This window comes from Chanos chanos, chromosome 10 (assembly GCF_902362185.1).
Source record: "Chanos chanos chromosome 10, fChaCha1.1, whole genome shotgun sequence".
In the NCBI taxonomy this organism is placed as follows: Eukaryota; Metazoa; Chordata; class Actinopteri; order Gonorynchiformes; family Chanidae; genus Chanos; species Chanos chanos.
In genome coordinates this window covers 7,882,874-7,904,139 of record NC_044504.1, presented here as the reverse complement: position 1 = coordinate 7,904,139, position 21,266 = coordinate 7,882,874, and the positions used below count along the sequence as shown (strand labels likewise).

The 21,266-nt window shown below is 41.0% G+C and overlaps 2 protein-coding genes across 2 annotated transcripts; one reads left to right on the top strand and one right to left on the bottom strand.

Annotated features, from left to right (window-relative positions):
• Positions 1–648: 648 nt before the first annotated feature.
• csrnp3 (cysteine-serine-rich nuclear protein 3) lies at positions 649–6,108 on the top strand. The gene is made up of 4 exons (XM_030787082.1): positions 649–796; positions 3,875–4,134; positions 4,555–4,851; positions 4,990–6,108. Exons 1-4 carry the CDS (start codon positions 652–654, stop codon positions 6,106–6,108), a joined length of 1,821 nt encoding a protein of 606 aa, XP_030642942.1. The 5' UTR covers positions 649–651.
• A 3,941-nt stretch (positions 6,109–10,049) lies between these two features.
• Positions 10,050–18,907, bottom strand: galnt3 (UDP-N-acetyl-alpha-D-galactosamine:polypeptide N-acetylgalactosaminyltransferase 3 (GalNAc-T3)). Its single transcript, XM_030786754.1, has 10 exons — positions 18,420–18,907; positions 17,101–17,273; positions 16,081–16,230; positions 15,069–15,303; positions 14,621–14,738; positions 13,551–13,751; positions 11,882–12,013; positions 11,199–11,300; positions 10,627–10,779; positions 10,050–10,163 (listed from the first exon to the last, which is right to left on the bottom strand). The coding sequence occupies exons 1-10, from the start codon at positions 18,905–18,907 to the stop codon at positions 10,050–10,052; spliced, it is 1,866 nt and encodes a 621-aa protein (XP_030642614.1).
• Between the last annotated feature and the right edge of the window lie 2,359 nt (positions 18,908–21,266).

Genomic DNA, 21,266 nt, shown 5'->3' with positions numbered 1-21,266 from the left:
AAACAGGTTTGGTATAATAGCACAAATACAAGAGTCATGAAACAAGAGTTAACTTTGTTATATGAAACTTACCTTGTTGCCATCTCTTCTAGCGATTTCCAGTTTTGGTACCTTTGTAAACGTCATGGGGTCAGTCTCATGTGCTAACAGCGACATAATGTCAACGACGTTTCCTATCGTGTTTTGTCAGTCTATCCACAACATCAATATCTCCTGTCTCACATCTACCCTAAACCGCTCCAACACAGTTCGACTTCTCCCAGTTTACCCTGGCCTACCATCTCATTTTATATGACTGCGGGAATGCCTTAAAACCCTTTATTTTTACCCTAAACCCCCTTGTTTTTACCCTTTAAGATTTAGCTCGTTTCAGTTTCTCAGGCTTCATTTTTGCGTTTCTGACGTTAATAAATGATTTTTTTCTGCAACTTTTCAATCAGGAGTGGTAGAAAGGGGTTTCTGCTAGTGAAGGATGCCTTCAATTAGCAGCTTTCCCTCCGTCTGAGGGCTGTTGTGGCAGGATGATCAATCGTCAAGGGGGATTTCGGGACCTTGGGAGAAGGGGGAGCTGTTAATTGAGCGTTATGTGGATTGTAGCTGCCGTTCTCTGGGTATTGAACGCTGCTGTTTCCACAGGTGCGGCTGTCGGCAATGAGTGGAATCCTGAAGAGGAAGTTTGAGGAGGTGGAGGGGTCTTCGCCGTGCTCGTCACTACGGGAGTCGGAGGATGAGGTCTCGAGCAGCGAGAGCGGAGACAGCAGTGACAGCATCAACCCCTCCGCTACACGCTTCACACGTGAGTTTTACGCCACCACACATGAACACACGTGTACCGCACAAACACACACACACACACACATTGACTAACCCAAAGCTCTCACAATAAAATAAGATCAGTTTTAAGTTTTCGGTAATAAGTGCAGTAATAGCTCTAAAATAGATGTACTGAGAATCGAATAGAGATTTGACATTGATCTCCGTTTTCAAAATAAACTTAAGATTCTGGGTTCCTTGAGGTTAGCGGTAAATTGGCCATTTAATTATTTCATGTTAAGCTATTGACGTTTGGCTTCATAAACAGAGTGCTGGGTTTTGTTTTAAACATCAATTCCATCTGTCAGAGCCATTCCATCTCTTCATATCTGAAGAGATCAGGCTTCTGGCTTTGACTCTTGGACGGAATTCAGCAGACAAAGGAAAAACGTGTGGAGGACGTGTAGTTATAAACATAAAACGTTTCTAATGAACTCTTGATCAATAACTTACAGTGCCCAGAGGAAGAGAGTCAGAATTTCCAAGAAGCCATCAGCTGAGTGAACACGCTTGCCTAGCTCAGTCTCTTTTAGCCGTCGCTAGTAGGACGACAAAGTCCAAGATATGTGGTTGAATTTGCAGTGTTAAATTAGCTCCCATACTGCCCCTATCTATCTATCTCCCTGGAGTTGAACTAACCTCAGTTTCAACTCTGCGAGAGTTGATGTAGCACAGGCAGTATTACTGTGTATTTTTACCATGCGAGTGCTTCTCTCTTTAGGGTCCCATAGGTCTTTCCACTGGAGCTAATGAACATAATGAGATCTGTGGGGTGTGGAGTGTCCTCCGTCGCATCAGCCATATAAAGTCAGCACAGAGATTATAATGTCCTTTACCACATAAACAAAATCACACATAACACTGAGTTTCACAGTCATGCAATTTACGTATTTTTTCATAATTAAATTTTTCTGTCTTTTTTTTTTTTTTTATGTCAGGTGTGCCTAATGATATGTGGACCTGGTAACTACATTAATAGAGTATTAATAGACTAATTGCCGTGAAGGGTAAAAGTAAGATATTACACATATATGTGTGCAGTAAGAGGTTGGTATTACATGTGGCCATTACACGCGAAGGGCCATATGCAACTGTTGTCAATGGTCAGATTGATAATAGGACACAATATACATAACCTGTTTTGAAGATATTTGAAAGAAAAGCTATGGTACAGCAATGAAGTCATTTTTGGTCAGAGCCAAAATATGACCAGATTTTCATGTGTAAGGAAAAGCCTTCCCAGTAGCACAAAGAGTCTAAAGCCACAGCTTAACAATGGAAAAAATGTGACTGTTCTTGTGCCGTCCACAGATACAAATCTAGTGCTGCCCCACCCTCCTCCATTCCCAGAATGGGGAAGAAAAAAAAAACTTTAGTTCAGACATTTTACTTCAAATGAAACACATGCATTTAATCTGTCAAAATTTTTATATGTCTGTTAGATGTTCTGACAGAATCAGACATTTTTACATATTTGTTAAATGCTGAAGTAAAATACACATTATTAAGCATTGTGAAATGTTTCATACAGTTGTTAAATATTGGGGGGGGAAGTCCCTAAAATGATTAAATTAGAAAAAAAAGAAAAGAAAGAAAACTGGGAGCATAATTTTGTCATGCGTAGAGTTCTTTGTAGATTTATTCTTAGATTGCGTATCACCCAAGGGATATTAAAAAAAAGCAGAACAATGATCTCATATAGGAAGCAATGAAACTGTATGCGTCAGCCAGGAGAACGTCCACTTTTACTTAAGTCAACAGACAACTCAGCCTGTACTGGACTTTTTCTCCTTATTTTGAAAGCTCTAGAATGTTCTATTCTTCAGTGATTATGCTCACAGAGTATAATCCAGACTGACTTTTTGCTATGTGCTCTGCTTCGTGGTGCTTATTACCCTGGACTGATGCTGGTGGTTTGTCATTACGAGTGGTGGGAGGGAGTTGTAGCAGGGCTCTTGTACAGTACGTCTGTAATGAAATGCATTGTCCGTATGGTCCTGGGTGGGGGAGCTGTTAGAGCCAGATGGTTTCTATTTGTCGTGTGTGTCTGACATTAAGGCGGTGCAGGGAGAGAGACATGTGTGTGTGTGTGTCTGTGTGTCTGTGTGTGTGTGTGTGTGTGTGTGTGTGTGTGTGAGGAAAAACTCAAGAGGAGCCATTTATCAAACTCAGTATATATCTGACTCTAAATTTGATCATATAGTTCAAACCATATTCCTGCATATGCATGAAAAAAAATGTGATTAATCAAACTGCCAACCCTTCACATACATTCTTTGATGAATCATGCTCATTTCTGTTTGAAGTAAACTGTATACCATTGTGTGAACTTGTGTACTTTTAAGTCACGTACAATTAAGTTATGTTCAATTGCATATCGTTTTTTCATACAATGCCACTTTATGCTAATATAAAATAATTATGCATCTATGTACGTGGATGTTTCCCATTATTTTCCTATATATTGTCGTGCTGAAATTTAATTGATCAGAACCTTCGTGTGGCTTTGAGAATTTGCATAAGTACAAATCAGTACGTATGCACAATCGATGAATAAGACTCTGGCTCCTCCAGAGGATTATGTATGTCTTCCTCAAATCCCCTACATACCCAGACCTTCAGGTAGTAAAATTGTTGAATCCAGGTCAGCGCATTCTTAAAGGAACCAATGAAGGTCGTTCTGAGTTTATAGTACAGCTGTATATCTGACTGGCTGTCTCCAATGAATTGTTGGGCTGAAGACATGAGTATGACAGTATATATATATGCGTGTAGTGTCCAGTATTCATATGAGGATTTTTCAGTAACCACTGCTCAGCTTGCAGAGATATTTACTGACCATGATAAACCTGAAGATTCTGTTGGATCTGCTTTTTAAGGTCCCCTTGCTTCACCATCCTCTCCTTCTTTTTTTATTGTCCTCGTATTTCATAGCTGTATCTTAACTTTTTTTCACTCGGTGAGTTATTAGGAGAAATATTTAACTGTGTAAAAATCACATTTTCTGTCCACGTAGTAAACAGTTTTTTGGGGGGTTTTTTTCTCGTTTTTCTCTCCTCAGCTTCATCTATCCTGAAGCAAGAGAAGCGGATGAGGACACGCAGGGTGCATTTTGAGAATGTGACAGTGTATTACTTCAGCCGAAGGCAGGGCTTCACCAGCGTGCCCAGCCAGGGTGGCAGCACCCTGGGCATGTCAAGCCGTCATAGCTGCGTCAGGCAGTACACGCTGGGCGAGTTTGCCCTCGAGCAAGAGAGGATCCACAGAGACATGCTCAGAGACCACCTCAAAGAGGAGAAACTCAACTCCATCAAACTGAGGGTAGGTCATAGAGACAGCGACTGTTTTAAAACAAACAAAGAAATGAAAAAAAAAAAGACATTGTTATGTTATGAAGTCTTGTGGGTTCAGTAACAGACAGTAGAGACAGTAGGCAGTGAACACATAACCATAATGGGAATCCTGAAGATTAAATGAGGTTTTTTAACAAGTAGTCATTTATCCTGAGTAGACACTTAAAGTCAAAATTAGAAAATTAAACATTTTTAATATCTGCTGTAGTCTAATGGGGGTTCGTCTGCTTAAATTGGCAATATTATGTAACTATCACAAATATGTAAAAAAAAAAAAAAAGAGGTTTCAAGAGGTTTTTCAAAGATCAGTCTCGTTCCGGAATGTTCACTAGTGACAGTCCTTTATTCTTCTAGTCATCTGAATTTGATCCGCTGTTCCTGTTTTCAGCTGACCAAGAATGGCTCTGTGGAATCAGAAGAAGCCAACGCTCTCACATTGGACGACATATCAGACGATGACCTTGACCTGGACAGCACGGAGGTGGACGAGTATTTTTTCCTGCAGCCTTTGACAACAAAGAAACGGCGAGCACTCCTGCGAGCGTCTGGGGTGAAGAAGATTGACGTGGAGGAGAAACATGAACTGAGGGCCATCCGAATATCGAGAGAGGATTGCGGCTGCGACTGCCGGGTCTTTTGTGACCCGGAGACCTGCGCCTGTAGCGTGGCCGGGATCAAGTGTCAGGTAAGTCCAACAGTAACGTGCACGTGCCCAGAAGGCAGACGCATATAGTCAACAGGTTTTCTAATGGGGAATGTATAGTGCTGTTCATGATCAGCTTCAAATCAGTGTGTTAACTGAAGATTGTTTGTGTATGGGCAGGTGGACCGGATGTCGTTCCCCTGTGGATGTACCAAAGAAGGCTGCAGCAATGCGGCCGGCAGGGTTGAGTTCAATCCCATTCGTGTTCGCACCCACTTTCTGCACACCATCATGAAGCTAGAACTAGAGAAAAGCCGAGAACAGCAGCAGGTCTCCTCCGCTGTTGGCAATGGCTACCACAGCGACCCTAACGGCCACTGCAGCCCCTTGGTGCAAAGTCAGCATAGCCTTGAATACTCACTGTCAGATTCTGTGCAGCAGTCGGCCATCATGCACCTGCAGGCCGCCAACGACATGGATGAAAGTCTGGAGGAAGAAGAGGAGGAGGAGGAGGAGGAGGAAGAGGACGAGGAGGAAGATGAAAACGATGAAGACGAAGAGGAGGACGAGAGCAGCAGCTTGTGCAGCCTCTCGGATTCCAGCACCCAGAGCTTGGCCAATAGCGACTCTGAGGAAGAGGACGATGATGAAGATAAGTGTGAAGATTTTGAAGATGGACTGAGCACGCCCACTCCGTACCATACAGAGGTAGTACCTCCTTCCTCGGTTCTATGTTATCCAGAAAGCTCCGTGACACAGGACAACCAGACCAACGGTAACTCCTACTTCATTAGCCCTTCAGCTGAGTATTACCAGATGGAAAATGCCAGCGCTGCTTCAGTGTTGGCGGCAGCCAACCAATCAGGTGACGGTTATGGAGACTCAATGTCATTCCAGAACAGGGTAACCTCCTCCAACAGAGGAATGGGACAGACACCTTTCAGCCTACTCCCAGAGCAGTACACAGACTACTCCCAGCAGGCAGAGGAGCAGTATGCTAATCATCATTTCTCACTGATCAATGGCGCGTCCGCAGTCAGTTCTTGCCCCGCCCCCGAACAGGAGAAAAGCGTCCCACCCAAAGCCACCTTCCTCAGTCAATCAGGAGAGCTTACTCAAATGGAGCTCCAGAATTATCTGAACAATAACACACAAGACAGCTATGTCGCTAACGGGAACTGCTACATGGCGGAACCACCGAAAGAGGCATCCCACAGTCTGTCTGAAGTTCCTTCTTTATCGGACGCTACAAAAGGCCCTCCAGCGATTGAGAGCTTTCCGGAAGCCACACCTGTTTAATCAGCAGCCTGGACGTATGAGGGAGCAGAACATTTATACCTGTCTTCTTTGATCATTAAGTCAAAAGGAAACCGGAGATAAGTTATGGCCTTTAACTCAAATTAAACTACAAACAAACAACCCAGTCTTTACAGTTGGTCAGAATTTGCCTGTACAATATTGGGGTGATGGATTTATGTATAGCTATTTTTAATGATTCTCAGAAAATTAACAATAATGAGTGGATAACAAAAGAAAAAAATGTAAGCTTTAGGCCTGTGCAATGTATCTTGTAATTTTAAAAGTTAAAGTTCTAGTTTTGAGCTGATATTGTGGATAGAACTTTTCTATGTTTATGTGTCAGTGGTGAAAAAAAAAACATGAAAATTGGTGCTGTTTATGGGTATGTTCTTTAGTAAGTGTAATCTTAATTGTTTTGATATTTAAAGTGCATGTTATTTTTTAGCTTTTCGTTTGGCACCTAATGGTTTTTTTGTAAGAATCTGCCTTGATGTTCTGTACAAATATTTCTTTCCTGTTGTTTACGTACGTATTTCATGCTTTTGAAAGAGTTTGTAATAGCATGAAACTGACTCTTAAAACATTTGCATTGTTTTGTTTGTTTGTTTGTTTGTTTGTTTCGTTTTATTTTGTTTTGTTTTTCTGCCTTTAATTACAATACCAAAATTATAATAAGCAAGTTGTGATAAGGATATTTCATGGAAAATGAACCAGTTGCACTTTGTTACAGGGGTATATGCCATGCAGAGTTCTTAAGAGTCTAAAGCTGTGTACCTAGAAATGTGACTTTTTGGGTTTTTTTCTCCTCCTTTTTTTATTGTGCCATTTGTTTTAAAGATGTCATATGTAGAGAGCCTATTAAAGATTCCTTAGAAAAGAAAGAAAGAAAGAGAGCAAGATAAACAGAAGGAGAAAAAGAGAAACAGAGAGATGGCAAGTGAAGTGTTCTGTAGTGAAGCATTTTCTTTTATCTTTGGGCGAATACAGGGATTTCCAGGTAAATGCACTTTGAAATGCATTTAGTTTGATATTAGGTGGCGTTGTATTTATTAAATATAAATTCGTATCATATATACAGTGCTTAATATAACTGACATCAGCGATGAGGACGTTAAGGAATTTTTATGTGAGGTTTAGAATAAGTTAACGACGGAAGGTTTAACTATACAAAAGTGAAGGTACTGAAACAGGGAAACCAATGTAGTGGTAATTATATCTCACAAATGACCAACTTTCATTTAACTCTGCTTAACACAACAGCCATGATTTTAGATGCTATACTACCACACAATCAGTTGAGCAGTAATATCTGAACAGCATATGCTAAAAAGAATCATTAAAGTCTTTTAAGTGTTGAGTTATCTTATAATGAATTGATTGTACAGGCTAAAATCAATAATGAAGGTTAATTATACATGAAGTGCAATAGTTTCGGAAAATGGGGACAGCCCATGGTTATTTTGTTTTGTGAAGTCCAAGCTGAGGTGAGAACTTCATTTGTTTTCATATCAGATACATCGCCCTCCACCTTACTGACACGTTTCAAACTTAACGCACAAACATTTGTATCTTTGTCCTGTTTCTCTTTTTGATAACAGAGCTCAGTTGTCAGATAAACAAGCTTTTCCTTGAAATGCTCACAATTGGACAATCAAATAAATCTTTTATTAATTTTGTACACAAGAAACAACAACAGCTTAGTTGAGTGGTATTACATAAATACTTTTCATCTCTTTAGATGAGATAATATTAAAAAAAGTCAACAGATCAAAGTTGACATAATCTTTGGGATATGTTTTAGTACTGAAGGGAATTTCTAGGAGGTTTTAAGAATGAACAACAATAAATAATAACAACAACAACAACAACAAAAGGTTTTATACAGCGATATGTGAACGTAGGTGTTGCTGTTACTGACTAAAACAAACTGGATGCCTTGCTCTGTCTTTATTGTTTCTGTTGCTGATTACATGCACAGAGAGCAAATTTGCACTCTTATATGTCTCGACAACTTTGCCTGTAATCTCACCCTTCCTCTCTCATTTATTGTATGTTTGAACATATATATATATATTTTCCTGTTTGTTTGTTTGTTTGTAATTCACCACTTGACTTAAAATACACAGTGCTGGCATTACCGTACCTCAGAACAGTGAGTATAATATCCTGTACAGATTTTCAGGACCCGTCTGGTCTGTTGCTCTATAGTGCCAAAGCCTTCAGCAGCGGGCTAGGTCCACTTACATTGCATCCAAGTTAGTATCTCTGCTGTGTTTCTGTTTGCAGTATTTATTATGAATGATCTATTGAAACGTGTATTTATTGTGGTTTCCTGAAACAGTATGTATTGAATAAAACATTTCTTTACTAAACTTTTTGTTTGTTTTTTGCTTGTTTGTTTGTTTGTTTGTTGTTGTCTGTGATACCCATTTGTCCTCATGTGGAAGTAATTTTGAAACCACTGGAGACAGATATGAAACAACTGTACACAGAATCCAGTTGAATTTTATTCTTTTGCAGACTTGTCTGTAAAAATGACATCATCAAAAACAGTTCTGTGTACAGAACTGTGACACTCATTTCTTTCGCTGCAGCTTGAAATTGGTCACAAAACAGCGCCCCCTTCTGGCCAAGAGAAGGAAATACAAGGAGAAAGTCCTTTGTGCTTGTGGGGCCACATAATAAATTATTGCAGTTTGCAGGACAATGGTCAGCAATTTAAAAAAAAAACATGTATGCACATCCCCTTTTTAGAGAGACATTATGTTTGAAATGTAATGATATCCTTATGGAGATCTAGTCTTAAGAGGTTGGTTTCAAAAAACATCCAGGTGGTCCACCTGCCTCCCCAGAATCAATCTGTGGCCTTCCCTACAGACAGATGAAATCAGACATCCTACATGAAAACCCCTTGATATATACAAAACATCAGCCCAAAAATCAGAACCATTCACACTTTTCATTAAAATATCAACAGTTTTGCAAAATACTGCATCATGTTTATGCATTCTATTCTATTTTTGATCACTAAAGGACACAGTGTTTGACTGTGCATGGAACTGGGTCTGAAAAGAAAACTTAAAAAACAAAAACAAAAAACTTTTAAAATCTCTTTGGTGCATTGAACTACGCCCGATATATAATTAGACTAAAATATTGTAAGGCCTTTGTTTTACGCAGAAGTTCATGTCCTCTGAGAGAATGGGGAAGAAAAGCGGGTTTAATGACAGGAAAACAGGCCTCAGTTAACAAATGCAACAGGTAACAAATGTAAATGTTACACTTTGAGTCCTGTATCTTCATATCTGTACTGATTCTTAACGCATGAGTGCAAAAAAAAAAAAAAGTCCAAAATGTCTAAAGAGAGAAAGAAAGAGAGCGAGAGAGCGAGAGAGAGAGAGAGAGAGAGAGAGAGAGAGAGAGAGAGAGAGAGAGAGCGCACTTCGGTGGAGAAAGGAACTGAAAGAAAAACTAGAGACAAAAATAATAGTTAAAAGAAAGAAGGAAGGCAGAGAAACACATGAAGACTGAGCAAGAGAAATCAGCATCTTCTGTCTGACTTTATACTGTGTGCCTACTTCCCGAAGGCATTTCTCTGCAGCGTTATTCCCTTTAAAATTCCAACTTCCCAGCAGCGGTTACTCAACTTACAAAAATAAATAACAAAATTCTATTGTACCTATAGTCCCACTATCTGAAGTCTCCCTATCTGTCGTTCAATCACAATGTAACGATAGACATAGTTACATTTACTTATTGTGTAATTACTTGTTTCTCCGTACTTATAACCTTGTAACACAGCGACAACATATATTTACAAACTGTGTAAACACTGTAGTTATTCACGTCATTACACAGTTGTCAGAGACACTTCATGTAAAGCGGAGACTGTTGCCATCCAGTCGTTCACTGGTCGTTCTGCGGGTTCCGGGCAGGGCTCCTCAGGTAAACTGCCAGAGCTGGTACTGGTCAGAAGGGTTACAGGGCACCAGTGAGGGGTTCTCAAAGCGAGCACTCAAACACAGGTTCCAGCCAGGGTTATAGAGCAGCTGATTCTATACAGAGAACCAGAGAGACGCACAGAAAACACAGACATTTAGATGGGAGAAATACACAAAACATGCTGCTGTGTGACTGCCACTGTAATATACTTAGAACTTCACACAGGAAAAAGCATATGTAGCATCATGGTATTCTTAGATAAGTACTAAGAAATACTGCAATATTAAACTAAAAAGAATATGTCTAATGAACAGGCAGAAAAATAGGACACATATGACAAATGGACAGAATGTCTATTCTTTATAAATGACCACATTTAGAATAAGAACAAACATAAAGATGATAAAAAACAACCAGAATGTTTCCACCCTAATGAGTCATTTTCTTTGCTCTCGCCTCTCCAGAACCTTCCAAGGCTCCGCCAGGCTGCATCAGCTGCAGGGCTGATCACGGTCTCACGGAGGAGCAGTTGAGAGAATGTTCTGGAATAACACAGACTTGCGCGTGTTTCTTTACCTCCTTTAGCTCCCATTTTTGCTCGGGTCCTGTAAACGTGTTGTGGCCTTTGTACTGACAGTCGTCCAGTTTGACTGGCCCATTCGTCCCATGCAGACACAGCTCCTTCTGAATATTATGCCTGATCTCATGGTGCGTTGAAAATTCAAAATACTGTAGCAAAAGAAGTAATAATACGTATATCACAAAACTATTAACAATATATAACAACAATATATCACTTTTAGAAAAAGTAAATACTACCAATATTATGGTAGTACTCAAACATCTGCTAGGTAATTAGCAAGTCATTTTTGTTTCAGAGCACAAAGCTGCTAATTAATACAAATATAGCAACCAAGTCTATGGTAATACCACACTATAAAGTTTCTTGCCACAACAATGTAAGTGTAAATGAGCATGCTGCTCTCGCTTATTAAGAACATTCATAATTTTCAGTTTAAAAAACAACATCAAAAAAACGGTGTTATCTGAACGTGACAACAGCAGACTTTCATTTGCAGTTATTCCACAGACGCACACGAAATAAAGGCCGATAATGTAAGAAATGGTTTCCACATGTCTGTCCTGACCTGGTTTCCCCCCATGCCGTGGCAGGGGTACATGATCACGGGTTTGCCACCCTCATTGTTCTCCCCAGCATCCAGACAAGAGTCCTTGCCAACATTCTTCAGCTGGGAGGGGGGGGGGGGGGCGTAGACGGTCAGTACATTTGCAACATAATTCGGTATTGACAAATACAATATCTTTAACAAAGTGTCAAAGACAAGAAGAGCATGAGAGATGAGAAGACATTAAGGCACAAAATTCTTAACGTACATAACACACGACCTGGAGAAGGCAGAGAAATTGTAATAAAGCGGGAATTGAAAGCGTAACTGTTTTGTGTCTTTGCCATTACTGTAAAGCACATGATATATATGGAAGGGAAGGTCACTGCAGTTACAGAGAAGTTATGGAAGAATGGAAATTTATTCAGTAATACAAGCTGCTCCAATTGGGGCTCATTACTGTCTTGGTGGGACTGAATCTCTCTCTTTTGCTCTCGTTCTCTTTCTATCTATTTCTCTCTCTCTCTCTCTCTCTCTCTCCCTCCCTATTACACACATACACACACACACACACACACTCTTTCTCTCTCCCTCTTTCTCTTTTCTCTCTCTCTCAGCAGCTCGGTGGAAACCCCGCCGTGGTCAGCCAGACAGAGCATTCCGTGGTCACGAGAGAGACAAGCTCCCAGCCGTGAGGAACTCACCGCGCCAAACTGCAGCGGGTTGAGATCTGGCATGAAGACTTCAGGATACACATTCTTCAGATACCAGGAGAAACTTTTACACTGCAGCCTTTCCCGGAGGTCCACGCGCCTTGAGATGTCGCCAAAGGACTTCTGTGTAAACAGTTCCAAGCTGTCATGTTAAAAAAAAAGAGACTGAATTTGGCTCATTACTGGTGTTGGCCAGCCTTTGAACCTGGAGGAATATCTTCATTACGGCTTCCTGCAGGCTGTCTGGGAGCTCTGGTTTTAAGTGGTTGATGGTTATGGCTTTAAAAAACAGCAGGTCTTGGCTGATTATCCGGCCTGCTCTGGCAAGAGTTTGAAAATCCACACTGTGCATTACAGCGAGAGTGCATTGTTGCATCACGAAAACCAGCTATCCTAATTTCACAAAACCAACAATTATCTCTCATAAACACAGGCTCCTGCAGAGTTCTGCACAATGACACAATACCGACAAGCTTGAGTCACTGATTCTAAATCAGCATTTAAATATTCGGGACGTACCACTTCATAACTTTACATTATAGATATACAAGCTTGACTAATCACAATCCAACACCTCAACTGATTGACAAATATAATTTCGGAATATAACTATGAAGAATTATGCCTACAACACTGATAAAGAATGTCAACTCAAAATATTCAAAAATGTACGTAATACAAAACAAAAAAATGTAACAAAAACACAAAACAGTCTGTCCTTAGCAAGGTCTGACGTACTCTGTAATCACAGCCTACATGATGTTTTACAGTAGTGTGTGTTCAGGAAGGGATTTAGAGTACCATTCTCACTGTGTGTTGGCCTCTGGGTGAAATTTTATGACGGCTAGATCAGAGCTTTGCTTCCAAAGCTTCACCTCTGTCCCGCTATTTTCCCAGGCAATGCTAGACTCACATTTCACTGCCGCTTCTTCAGTTTACCATCAGCTAAAAACCTGTCCTTAAGCCTGTTCTAGAAGCTTCTAAGAGAATCAGAAACATTTGTTCATAACCATAGACCCCTCACTCTGACTCAGTGCAATATACTTTGCTCTATATTTTGACTGGGGATTCCCTTAACTTTTTAAAAATGATTTTAAAAAAAACTTAGATACAGGCTCTATCTCAGCAAATGATGATACTCTATATCACAGGTTCCCAGCATTTTTTTTTTTACCAGCTGAACCCCTCCAACCCACATAACTACCCCCTTGACATTTCAACTAAGTGTATTTAATTTGACATTGACGTTTCCATCACGATATCACAAACACCCTATAGTACCACTACAAACCCCTGGGAGGTTGGCTGCATTTTTTTTCCAGCTACCCTTGGGGGTTTGTGAACCACCTGGTTGGAAACCCCTGCTCTATACAAATGGAAACATATCTAACACAGTATGCATTCTACTCGCACTAGGTCCAAACTAAACATTTGTGCGTCAGTACTGCTGCTGTGTGTGGTAGCATAAACTCATTCTGTGTAGGGAGTATAGACCAATGCACCACGTATAAAAACATGAAATCCTTTATGTCAGCGCTTTTCAAAGCAAACAGCTATAGCTAACACTAAAACAAAGGGTCTCCCGTTAAACAACATTTATGAACTTAACTTTTGCGTAAAGAGAGGAGGAAATCTTAGGAGAGACCTCAGAAATACGTACTTCTCTAGCCATCTGCTGGGCCTGCTGGTTCCTCCGATAGAAGATCTCCTTGTAGTCATCCATCCAGACCTCCGCCAGACGGACCTGATTTCGGGCGATCACCTGGGTGCCTTTAGGGAACGTGTGAGGACTCTTCGTACGGAACACGTGACCCACAATGGAACATGGGATAATTTCTAGTTGACCTCCGCATTGCCACACCTGTAAGGAGAGTGAGAGGAGACATTTTATACATCTCTGGAACGTTCTGCAATGCACTTGAAGATTTTAGAACGTGAAGCTCACCATACACAGTCGTTATCTGAGGAAACCATGTAAAAAAAAAAAAAAAAAGTGATCATGAAGGGTAAATCAACAAAGAATTAACATTAATGCAATTGTACAGCTATCAAAAATAAGCAAACAAATAAATAAAGGGTATGATACATTCTGGATCTCATTCGCTCTAACTCCCAGTTCTAATTTATTTCTGACTCACGTCTAGCAGCGTATGCTATGAGGACTATGAATTCGTCAGCCCACCAGTGTCTCACTAAGTGAGTGGCGGAAGCAGGAACTTGCTATACCAGAATTGATGACCCCCCCCTTTCTCCACAATTCTGTGTGTCCAGTTTCCCAGAACCTTACAGGTTTCTGCCTTGCTTGGCACTCACTTCACTTCAAGTGGAGCTAGCCTAGCACAAGCGTCATCCAGAGCTTGTGAATGCTCCTGCATTTTTCCCAACTACAGGTTGTTAAATGTCATCAAGAAACACGAAGCGCTTGGGAGAAACCATTATTCATTCAACTATACCTGCAACTACTCATTCAGGGGATTATCAGTGGCTCCTGATGCTTAACAGTAAAAGGGATAGCGACCCTTACCGACATACTGCCTCAAAGGAACAAAGCCTATTGTGTTACTCTGACTGTGAGCGAGTATGAACGCCACAAACACTGGGTCAACACATTAGAAGACAGTGCCTTGACCAGATCTGCCAGCTGATTACCCATATGATTATGGACAAATGATAACTCGTAAAAAAAAACAATCCCATTTTTTGACAGGAATAATTGACAGGTTTCCTCACCCTGAAGGACATTTCGATATTCTCGCCTCCCCAGATCTCCATCTCATCATCGTAACTCCCAATGTGGTAGAAATAATCTTTAGAGATTGAGAAAAGTCCTCCAGCGAAGGTTGGTGTTCTGGAGGGAAAATTGTTCACTCAGTAAAAAGAAATTCTGCATTTAGAAATAAAGTGGTTGTAGTGAAGATGATGATGTTGGTCAGATTGAAACAAGTGAACTGAAATTGTGAACTGAGACAAGCTTGTCTCATGTTAACAATAAAATTAAATGCATATTAAATTAAGTACATAAAATTGATACATGTTTCTGAATTGTATAATTATACTGTATATCTTGTTTTGGTTTCTATAGTTTTTGACTGACCTCTGAATGCAAGAGACAACAAATTCATATTGGATGTTTGTGTGTGTGTGTGTGTGTGTGTACACATATGCATGCCCATCTTACTTGATAGGGTAGGTCTCGTCCTTTCGTCTCTGTTTCTCATGGTCAGGGAGACCCTCCCAGCCAAAGGACAGACCCCAGTCGAAGTTTCCACGGTTGTGATTCTGGCCGTAGGGAGACGGCTTCATAAACTCAAACGTGTTCAGGTCAATGGTTGTGATGTCAGGACTCACCACTGCCGTGTAGTTTTCTGCTATCCTGGCCAGCAAAGGCTCCAGCCACCCATGAAAACACTCACCTGCCAACAATAGCTTATTTACACTCAGAGTCACTTGGCAGGAACTTTCATTGGGTAAAATTTATCAGTTGACCAACCTACTTCAGTAAACATCCAAAAAAAAAAAAAAAAAAAATCAGGATGGTTTATGTGAATGCTTTTCTCCTATTGGACAAATCTGCAAGTATTTGCTGAAGTTATTTGGCTGACATAAATCTCACTAATCTTGATATGTAAGATATTGCACCAAACTCAGGAGAATTCTTGGCTGTGGTTGCTCTAACCTGACTAATTATCACATGTTCTTGTACTTGGATTGGATTTGTGATAACCAACCAAAATTCAACAGAAATGCTTTTCTTTCTAAGATGTCATTTGTTCTGACTTGTTCTTCTGCCTTAAAAATTTTGCCTGTTTACAGAACAGATTCCAAAATAAAACTTCAAGTGTCAGGACATGTGAAACCCAATAGAGACTCAATCGCCCTTAAATAAGTAAAAGAATAAATAAAACAAATCAGACAATAGAGAGTGTGTCTGTAAACAGAGTACGTGTCTGTACACGTTATGGTTAATGGCAACGATAATTCAGGAATTACAACTTCAGGAATTTCGGGAATTTTTGTTCTTTGTTTGGTTTTGTTTCTACACGTCATCATTGGCCCGTCACCGTGGTGGGCTTTCACTGTGACTTGTACGTGGGTTGTTCCAGGACAGGGAGTGTTATTTTAGGTGTGTCACAATCTGAACTGCGTTTCTGATGACTCAGCGTTCAGAGCTCAGAGAATTTTTCACTCACAGTGAGCATCAAGAAAGGTAAGGGTGTCGCCGGTAGCGACAGAGGCTCCCAGCAGCCGTGCAGTGATCAGGCCTTTCCTCTCGCGCTGACGCACCGCACGTACGATGTTTAAACGTTTCAAATACTCATCCAACTCCTCCTTCAACCTGTCTGTGGAACAAGCAAATGACGAATGAGCCTCAATAGCAAGATCTTTCATCACTCTAAAGCAAACTAAAGGGTGTGTATGCTTCTACGAGTTTAATATGGTTCAGTGTGCTATATACATCATATCTTGGCAAGGCATGGTAGTTAATGGGTAAAAAGTGACATGGATGGAAGATCAAGTCTCCACTGTATTTACATATCAGGACAAACCCAAATCTGACCAATCGGGCTTTGCATGAAGCAGCCTCCACCTTGGTCTTTTTTCAGTGGAAACGCACTTCATTATAAATCTTCATAGTTACACTGTTTTTCTAAGTTTAGATCCTTATCAGCTGTCTTCTTGTTATAGCTAAATCCTACACGCATTTCTATAATTTTATAGCAGGTCACAGCAGTGTTCTTATAGCAGTACTCACAAACGCACAAACATCATTCTTTAACCACCGTGGAAGAGTGAGAAAAGAGGGGCTCCTAAGCGACATTCCCTGCGTGCTCATTTGCGAGCCCTTCTCTCAGCTTGGGGCAGGTTTATACGAGCCCTCTCTGCCCTCGTATCGTGCCCTGCAGCAAGGCGAGACCCTAGGAGAGGAGCCCCTGCTTCCTGCTGGACTCCCTTCACAAGCTAACCCTCTACCCTGCACATTTCCCCCAGCCCAGCAGACAGTGGTGGGGAGGGGGACAAAAACTCTTTGTATAACTTCTCATGCTACAGTGTCTTGACAACTAACCACTGTAGAAACTACAGTGGTGGTAAATCCTTGTACTTTAGAAGGCTATTATTCAACCAGTTTGTCTGGACCGTTCAGTATCTGCTGAACAAGTGAAGGTGAAGGTGAAGGTGAAATGTAGTAGTAACACGGTCCTTCTGCTTACCTTCTGTGCTGGCGTCGTCCACTAGGATAACCTCTTTGAGGAAAATAGCTGGCGAAGTGTGAAGAACGCTGTAGACGGTCCTGAGCAGTGTACTCCAAGCTTCGTTGTGAAAGACGATGATCACGCTTGTTGTAGGCAAGGGAGGACAGCGTTTGAATGTTTGCTCGATACATCTGGAGGACAGGCGAATAAAATGAATTAAGAATGAGCCTTTGAGCTTGGATTGGTCAGAGCTGTGCACACAAAGTCTCTGCCATTTTCCACAAACACATCCACTTCTTATTGACAGCTGGTAAAGAAAGGAAGGCATCAGGAGATAACAGTTTAAAGTGATTGGAAAAGGGACCATTCTCTTTGTACATCAAAGTTGGGCAGGCAAGAAGACTTTGGTGTAAATTACTACATCAACACAGGGGAGGAACAGGAATAGACTTGTGTTAATTAGCCAAACAAAACCAAACCATTTTTTTTCCTGAATTAGCCACATTAACTGGGCAGACACACTGATACAATGTTTCAAGGAAAATGTCTGTTTGTGGTTTTGGAGAAAGGTCTTACATAAGGAGTCAGGGACAGATGAAAAAGACATGTTTTGGCTGTAATATTTCTGTCTGTTGGAAAAAGACGCTGGTAATGTTATTCTTTTCATTTGAGAGAGGACCTATGTGATTAATACCTTTTGTAAGGTGTCATTTTTTTTTTGAGCATGATGGGCAAAGAGAGAGAGAGCAGGGATAGGAACTTTTGCCAAACATGCCAATTTCAGCAAATATCTCCACTAGATGGTGCTATATTTTAATCTGCACTTCTTTTAAGAATACGTTCGCAGACACAGACCGCCTTTTGTGGTCCATGATTCGCTTTAGAACCTATGTCTATAACTATTTAGCATTTAAAAAAATTGAAAACTCCAAAGTGGAAGTTCTCTCAACAGCTGTTCTCAGCTCCAGTAAGAGCACAGTGAAAACTGGCAGTACAAGACCACAGTGACGTCGCATGGGGACTGACTATGACAGAGTAGAAACAGATTGAGAACATTTAGAGAAAGACTTAGACAAACTAAAGATGGTTCTGTGGCAACACAGACACAGACAGAGAGAGTGTAAAGACTGAGTAAATCAGGTCTACGTCTGTCTGAGACAACACTGAAACCGACTGAGACAAGTATCTGGAGCAGCACGAAGACAGACTAAGCCAATGTAGAGAACAAATGAAACGCTCCAGAAATGATCTGAGACAATGGAGGAGACTGACTGAAGCAGAGCAGAGATGAGAATGTGGAGAGAAAGTGAGATGTTAGAGCCCCAACTGAGACGTACTCTGGTGGTCTGGTGTCTGGGCCGAGGTCTCTGCTGAGCGAGATGCGATCGCTGGCGTACAGGTTAAAGCAGTGTTTCTGCTCCCCTCTCTCTTTCTCCTTCTGCTCCACTGGGCTCAGGTTCTGAGTGTGGAATGGTTTCCCAGATGCCCCCGGGGCGCTGGGGTTTTGCGGCGGTCTCTCCAGAACTGGCCGGAGCTCCGCGGCAGTGTAGTACCCGGGAAGACAGGAGGCGCTCCCTCCGCTGTCTGGTTGACGGACGGGAGCTTTGATCTGCATCTTTGGCATGGCATCTCTAAAGTTATTGACTGCTCCCATAACCATGTCCAGTACAGTGTCTCGCTTGTCCCTCAACCAAGGCTCCTCCTGTGAGCTCTGGGTTCCTACCTCACGCTGCATCAGGAAAACAAAGGTAACAAAAACCAGGTCCACAATCAACAGCTTCCATGGGTGCAGTCGCCTCCGGAAAAGCCTACGGAACACAGTCATTCTGTCCTGGCTTTGCCAAATGAAGACTTTAGAGTGTTTGAGTTAATATGTCACCGTCTACACATCCTGTAAGGCACATCACTCATGGGTAAACCTATGAAAGAAAAAGGAGTCAGAGAGATACTGTTCACGATATGTCAATGAATATGTCATCAGATATATGTCGTTTTATTCATGTGGTCACGGAAATCATGTGTTCACAACAGTGGATCTTAAGTTTAAAGAGAATAGTTTCAGCTGAAAATACTCTGGAGTCATTGAACTGCTATTCTGACATCCACGCTATTAAAAAGAAACATTTCTAAACATGTTACGATAACCAAGAAATGATCCCTCTTGGCAGGAAAGCATTTTCTGACAAGTTTCCCTTGACATGCCGTATTGGCAGTATTTTCTGATTCCCTATATGTCTCGTGAGGACGTTTTAATAGTGGAAAAGGTCTTGATTAACTATATCTGCCGCACTAAACACTAAGTTTTTGTTTTAAAGCTGATATTCACACAACAGAGAGAGAACTGTCAAAACGTGTCAAGAGTTTCAATTTCTGTTGATCTTCATACGCGACTACGGTGAGTAAATAACCCTTTCAATACTTTTCACAATCCTTGTTTTTCACACTTTATAAGAAAGAAGTACTTACCGTATCACTGTTACGGTACCTAAAACCGGTACATACTGATGTCAAATATTTCAAATCTGGCCAGTTCCTGGGACAGTGACTCTAATCGTCCTACTATGAAAATCCAAAGCGGTAAAGACAAATCCGGCTAGTGTTAAAATCCACACCGTCTAATTTGGCAATCTCTGAAAACTACTTCCGTCTCGTTGGATCCAGGTGCGCTTCTTTCAGGTAGAGGGTGGAGACCTGTTCACACGCGTGCGTAGACTGTACCTCTTCAACTCATTTAGTTCTATGCTGTTTGTGTCTGAAAAGTCTGACGAACATACCAGACATACTGAGTACCATTACTTTTCGAAAGGATACAAAAAAATCATGTGATATCTAAAAAGCATTTCTGTCCATGAGTTATTTTTTCAGTCTGATAACCAGACTAACAATTTCGTATTTTTGTATGCGTTTTCCGTGTTCTTCTTCTTAAAACGATAAATTATATAGCCTCTCTTTCGCGTCTTCCGTATAGTAAAACAAAACAATAACCATGAAGATGCCCCATTCCCAAACCACAGTGTTCTGAAGGAATAGAAATATAGAACTCGGCAGGATGTGTCTGATCTAGTAGCAGGATGCAACTCTCAAAGAAACGGGATTTGCACAGTGAGCCATTCAGTGTAACTGTTGCTGGGAGACAAAAAGCGGAGGAACGTCTAAGGCTTGCATGTGAACCGCATCAAATCACAGTACCTCACTCTGAATGAGCAGAATCTCACGAAAGAGCACTCGAGACAGACTATTTAATGAATTGTGGCTTTGCCTAATAAACACTGAACCCTCAAATAACCAGAACATTCAATATTTATCTTGGTTATCTTGTGAGGGACTGTGTTGCCACATCTGTTACATGAATGACTTCGACACTGGTACCACTGAGAGACCACGCTGATGAAATCTCCCGCTATTTACTCTTAGTTTAATTGTGTCCGTGTAAAAACTTCTTACCGAGCAATTCGGACAGACTATATCCTCCACGGTCGCGGCGGCAGTGTCACCATACAAGAAGAAATTCATGAACTGCTCGTAGTACGCGGTGGCAAAGAAAAGAAATTAGACGCGATGGCCATCGTGAAAGAAGTATCAGGATGGCTTTACACCATCCCCTGTACAAGCATGCCAAGTAAGGGCAACCGCTGAACACTTACCGTAAGTTTCCTCTAGGTCTCTTTGTGCGCTTCGCCAAACCATTACGCGGTTGGTAGCCAAAAATGTGTTGTGGGACCCTATACAAGATTGACGTCTGATATTGTTTCTGAGAATGAATAGATTCGGCGAATTATTTGACACACATAACAGGAAAATGTGGTGAAATTAATTAATTCTGATGAAATCACCACGAATTAAATAGTTTTGGGTTAAAAACGCCTTATTATATACAGTTTTTTTTTCTTATTAGTCAAACATATTTTCAAAGTTTAAAGGTATCTGTGAGTATAATATAGCCATCCGCAAAATGAAGTCATACTTGTGAGAAAAAGCGTTAAGCTTCCATTGTATCGGAATGAAAAATTATTTAGATTAGTCATGTAGGCTAAAGGAATAGTGGCAGCAGCACATAACTATTTAAGTCTCTTTACAAGCGTTAACTCCCTGCGGAGGAGTGTAGTCCTGGTTGCCAAGAGGAACTACAAAGGAACGGTTCCTTATTTAATTAAAACACAGCGATCATCTCAGACACTCAGCAC